Here is a 6072-nt window from a genome sequence, read left to right as displayed (position 1 = left end):
CGAGCCTCGATGGAAGACAAATATCAAGTGAACTAGATAATTCATAAGGGCTATTAGCATACAATTCATGTAAATATTGAATTTTATTTAATTTTTAACTTTCCGTAACAATTTTTATTTTTATAGGAGACCTTCCTAAAGGTAAAGTAGAGTTGAACGCGGCAGACAAGCGGTCATACGATCCCAGGTCGTGATCCGTCGGAGTACGAGTTGTAGAGATAGGTTGTCGGAGGCAAGAAGAAAGATTGGGTCTACGGGTTGGGGTCTTAGGCACAGGCCTACAACATTCATTCTTCTTCCAGCGCATTCAGGGCATCCACTACTACCACCCATGGGGAGGAGAATCGTAGGCTGGTTGTCGGATTCACCAAGACATTCAAACTAGAGTTGCTGCCCAGCTTGCCTAGATGAGGTCGGAGATGGAGCTTAAAAATGAAATAAGAGTTAGATGCATTCTAGTGTCGGGTAGAGCTGAGAGACAAGTAGCCGACAATGTATGATTTTGAGGAGGATGATGAGGAGACTATCGAGGATTATAATTTTTTTTTATATTTGTTCATTTGAAACAGTTTAAGAGAACAACTTATTTTTTTGTAAATATATTATTTTTGGTTGGTTCAATGTTGTTTTTCTATTTTTGTGTTTCCTTTCTATGTTAATTACTACTATTTTAGCTTAATAAATGATTGGATTGGAAAATTATGTTGTCTTATTTCGCATTGGGTTTGATGTTACGATTGCAGGTGTAAAATTTGAAATGATGAAGAAGGATATTTATTTTTTTCTGGTTCTATAAATTTTTTACGATATTTTATAGATTCACCGACGGCTCAACGATGCATTATCATTGGTCACACTCTCTGTGGTCTGACAATTTTCGAACCCTCAGTTGTAATGACAGATGGACACCGACGGCTTACAAACGATTGACTTTTAATTACTCATTGATGGGGTTGTAGACGGTCGGCAAACCGTCAGGAGATAAAAGTTGTCGGTTTATCAGTTGTTTTTCCAATTATCGACAAGCGATTTGCCTATGTCCAAAAAATTACTGTGAAGCCGTCCAAACTTTGCTAACTTATGGTTTTAAAATATTAAGCTGCGACTTTGGACCATCAAAAATAGGTTAAATTCTATAGCGTCTCCAGTTCAACTTCAACTCCCACAATTCAAAGAGCAAACTAATTTGATGTCCAAGCCACAATATTCTAAGCAATATGATGATCAATATGTACACATTCATATTATACACTACGGACAGATATAGTACATCAAAAAATGTGGCGTATACACAAAATGTATTATGGTCTGCAAATATTATTCTATTATTCTACATTATATTTCCTTTTTTTTGTTTTGTTTTATATTTATTGCACTGCAGTTTATAATTTCTTTCACGTATTATCTTCACATGATTTTTAATTATAAACATCAGACCTCCATTGTGATAGAAAGGTAGGTTGGTTACATAAATTATGACGAACTCCATGCTATTGGTCGTACGAGATAAAGGTGCAAATAGAAGGATTTAATAAAATTCAGAACCTTTGATAAAAAAACAATTACATAAGCAAAGAAAAGATAGTTGCAAGAAACTTGAACACCAACCAAAATACACTGCTCATCAATATTGGCTTGCGGTACCTCCTAAAGCTATCTAATCGCTCCCTCTTAATTACATAGCGGTACCTCCTAAATAATGATTATAATAACTACCAATAAATCACAATAACAAAAATCTTCATTATTTAGGAACTCATTATGCTCAAATCCATCAGTCTGCTTCACACAATTCCTCCTATAACATTTAAATTTGATATTTTCCTTTAAATATGTTATCTTAATCTATGCTTATTAACCCTAAATTTTATTTTTAAAATATTTAAAAATTAAATTTATAAAAAAAATAATGTGCACTTACTTCAACTGGGAGGTTGCCTATTGTCCATTGGCCTGAATTTGTTCATAATAATAATAATAATTTATAGGGCAAAAATAAAGATCTGACTCGCCACACCCAAAGAGGATAAACCAATTTAAAATTTTGGCCTGATTTCGTAAGTGAATATAAGAAGCAAGCAAAGGACTCGAGAAGAAACGAGGGAATCGTGAGCCACGGAACAGCGCAAAGAACCTACGCATATTTCTAATTCCCATCCACTTCCCCTTCTTTTACCGCACTCAAACCCGAGCCGGTATAATAAGAGAAAGAAGGGAGGAGACTGAAGCCAATGGGGAGAATGGGCCTCCTCGCAGTTGCCGCCAGGGCGCTCAACACTGCGGTGAGCATAATTGTGTTCAGCATCCTCGACCTCCTCGACGTCCTCCTCTGCCTCGTCTACAAGCTCGTGGACTTCATGGTTGAAAGGGAGTGGAAGCCGTGCTACTGCTCCTTCTCCTCTTCCGGCGACATAGTGGCTAAAGGCGGCGGTGGCGGTCGCGGCGGCAGAAGCAATGTCCTCCGCTCGACACCATCTCCGACACCCTCCATTTCCGTCCTTATTTCGTATCCGACTTAGCATCCATCATTTTCAAAAAATACGCCATACACAACATCCCGCCCCAAGCCATTCTAGAAATCCCCAGCCACAAGGCGAAACCTCGTCCATCCCCGCGCTGGTCGGACTGCGACTGCCACACCTGCAACGCGTGGAGCACGAGCGGGGATCCCCTGTCTCGAACTCTCTACGTGCGGGCCGAAGGGAATCTAGTGCCGCCCGAGGAAGACGTGATTTTTATTCACGGATTCATCTCTTCTTCAAGGTTTTGGACGGAGACGGTTTTCGGGGAGTTTTCGGAGGCGGCGAGGTCGAGGTATCGGCTTCTGGCTGTTGATTTGCTGGGTTTCGGCCGGAGTCCTAAGCCCGATGAGTCGCTTTACACGATGAGAGAGCACGTGGAGATGATCGAACGGTCGGTTCTGCGTCAATACGGCGTGCGGCGCTTCCACATCGTCGCGCACTCGCTCGGGTCCGTCCTCGCGCTCGCGCTCGCCGCGCGACACCCGAACTCCGTCCTCTCGCTCACACTTCTTGCTCCGGTGATTCATTAATTATTTAATTAATTAACTACTAAAAGATCTGATTTTTTTTTTATATACATGTACAGATTAATACAGCAGTTGGCCTGCCGGCCGAGCAATGCAAACATCATACTATATTACCTAAGTTTTTTAAAAAAATAACAATAATAAATAGAAAAATTATTGAAATCATGATTACGATGCTTTACATTTGTAACCTCCAAAAATGAATTATAGTTCGTTGGAGTGCGTTAACATGCAATTTCTTAACAATATTCTAATTTCACAACCCGTTTTTGAGGTGCATCATACCATATGTCAGTTTTTTTTTCATTTTTTAAAAAAATTGAATTGTTGAAAATGACACTCCAGCAACTACTATCCATTTGAGGTCACCGACACTGCCTTAAATTAAGTTGCATGATTAGTGCAATGATATTAATTGAGATTGTTAATAAGCATGGTTTTTGATGTGCTTGTGCAGCCATATTTTCCTGGATGTGAAGGGAATGGAGAGCAAGCGGTGATGAGGAAGGTGGCGCCGAGAAGGGTATGGCCGCCGATGGCGTTCGCGGCTTCGATGGCGTGCTGGTACGAGCATGTGAGTCGGACAATTTGTCTTGTAATTTGCAGGCAGCATCGCCTTTGGAACTACATTTTCAGGCTCCTTACCTTCAACAGGTATTCATCTACTTGCTAAAGGTTGTGTTAGGATATGTCCCTCCCTAATTAACTCTTTTTTGAGAGGGGGCAAACGTATTATATAAAAAATTTGATATAGAGCTTGGCTCTAATGAAATTTGATTTGAGTCATAAATATGATAATGGAGTCTTGTTCGGCTTCTATATAGATTTGGTGTTATGATTTTCAGAAGCAAATAATTATATTATTTCCATCTTCGGCTTTATTTTTGTCTAGGGGTGTCTATACTTGTGACTATTTTTAAAATCTTAATTCCATCATTAATTGAATGTGTCAAATTTCTTTCGATAATAATCATTGAATTTTTTGCATAGTTAAAACTATCATAAAAAGTAATCATAGAGACTTCTTATATTATTGGTTACAATAAGATTATGATCTTGAAATTGAAAATTATATGAAGGGTAGATGTTAAAATTAAGTTGGGTGGGAAATAGTCATTCTTTCTAAGCTCAATACATCTAAAACAATAGAACAAGAAAGGATTTCAATCAAATTGGTTTTTGTTTTGAATTTTTCTTGGATTTAAATTTTGAAAATCAAAACATTGGCTTAAATCAAGCCACGATACTTAGATTGGAACGCATAATTTTGAGTGAATCTTAAGCTGTTATTTGACCAACTCGATTTACTTTGTAGATAGATTTGCAAAAAAGTATGTCTAATTAATTTAAAATTCATAAATACACGAAAGTAATTATAAGCATTAAAAATGTTCGTTGGATCTATTTACATTTGACATGAGAAAGCTGCTTTGGGGCTCACTTTAAGTACCTTCAGATAAAAATATCCGTCCAACTAATTAACATTTAAGCCCTCTTTATCAGTGAATAAGACAAGCTTAGCCATGCACAATTGGTACTCAAGAAAACTTTTCTATAAAAAATGCAAAAAAATTGGAATAAATTAAGGAGCACCACACACAATAAATTTGCTTAAAATATATAAAATACTCATTCAAAATATTATAGTATAAAGGTCGTTTATCTAAAAAATATTATCTTCTATCTTGTGAGAATATCTTGCATTCGGGGTCTAGACGCAAGCAGCATCCAGACAACGGACGCGATACAGGGGCTGAGAATTTTTTTTTTCTCTTCCGCTCACATGAATCACATTCTTTATCCGGACGTTACTTGCGTCTCCTTGGACATGATTTATCATCAAGCATTTTCTATAAAACATTCTTTATCCGGACGTTACTTGCGTCTTCTTGGACATGATTTATCATCAAGCATTTTCTATAAATATGTTTTATTGTTAAAGCATTTTTACATGAGAATACTTGATTTTATTTTAGAAGTATAATAGCTTGATTAAAATACTTTCGATCGAGCCCAAAAAAAACTACATATTAGTTTTGAATTTTTTTTAACATTTTTAATGATGGGGCATTTAAATATATAAACAAAATTCTCATATATTTATATATCTAACTCCAAAATTTAATATTTACATCATCATTAACATCACATCAAAGATATCAACTATAACTAATTTAAAAATAATATAAAACATACCCTTTCATTCATAATTTTATCACTTTAAAGTGTTATATAACAAATTTAAAAATAATATAAAACACACCCTTTCATTCATAATTTTATCACTTTAAAGTGTTATAAATATAAATACCGAACTTTAGGTGCTATATATGTAAATGCACAAGAATCGTGTGATATGCATGCAAGATTTCCTAATAATTATCTCCTTCTAATTCATTATTTGATCTGCTCGACATGGAACAGGATTAGAACGTTTTTGATCGAAGGATTCATGTGCCACACCCACAACGCAGCGTGGCACACCCTCCACAACGTGATTTGCGGCAACATGGAGAAGATGAACAGAGATCTCGATATCTTAAGGGACCAACTTAAATGCCACGTCAGCATCTTCCACGGAGAAAACGATGAACTCGTCCCCGTGGACTGCAGCTACGCTGTCCGATCAAGAGTTCCGCGGGCACATCTTAAGGTCCTCAAAGGAAAGGATCACATAACAATGGTCGTCGGTCGGCAGAAGTCATTTGCGGCAGAGCTGGAGCAGATATGGAAGAATGCGAAAGGAGGGAAATGATGTTCTGTAGAAATTAATAGCGAAGAAAAATAGTTTGGGTCAAAGTAAATTTTAAAATTTTTAATTTATTTTGAGATGAATATAATAATAAAAAAAATTATTATTATTATTATTTATTTATTACATTCATCTCATAATAAGTATTAAAAATTTGAAAATTTATGGTGATTTAAATTAATCATGGCCCAATTTCTCCTCATTAATACGAGCTTGAAAAATAGATAGCAATTTAATGTGAGGTTTGGGCCTACAAAGAAAGCTATATGGT

General features: G+C 36.5%; 1 protein-coding gene across 1 annotated transcript; it reads left to right on the top strand.

The window, feature by feature from the left end:
- The first annotated feature begins 2092 nt into the window (after positions 1 to 2092).
- Positions 2093 to 5843, top strand: LOC110026190 (probable lysophospholipase BODYGUARD 3). Its single transcript, XM_020727049.1, is given in 4 exon segments — positions 2093 to 2459; positions 2462 to 3040; positions 3507 to 3703; positions 5474 to 5843. Coding segments are annotated over 4 exon segments (1335 nt in total). The 5' UTR covers positions 2093 to 2231; the 3' UTR covers positions 5805 to 5843.
- Positions 5844 to 6072: the final 229 nt, after the last annotated feature.

Source organism: Phalaenopsis equestris, unplaced genomic scaffold (genome assembly GCF_001263595.1).
Source record: "Phalaenopsis equestris unplaced genomic scaffold, ASM126359v1 Scaffold000357, whole genome shotgun sequence".
Taxonomy (NCBI): domain Eukaryota; kingdom Viridiplantae; phylum Streptophyta; class Magnoliopsida; order Asparagales; family Orchidaceae; genus Phalaenopsis; species Phalaenopsis equestris.
This window is presented reverse-complemented; position numbering and strand designations above follow the sequence as displayed.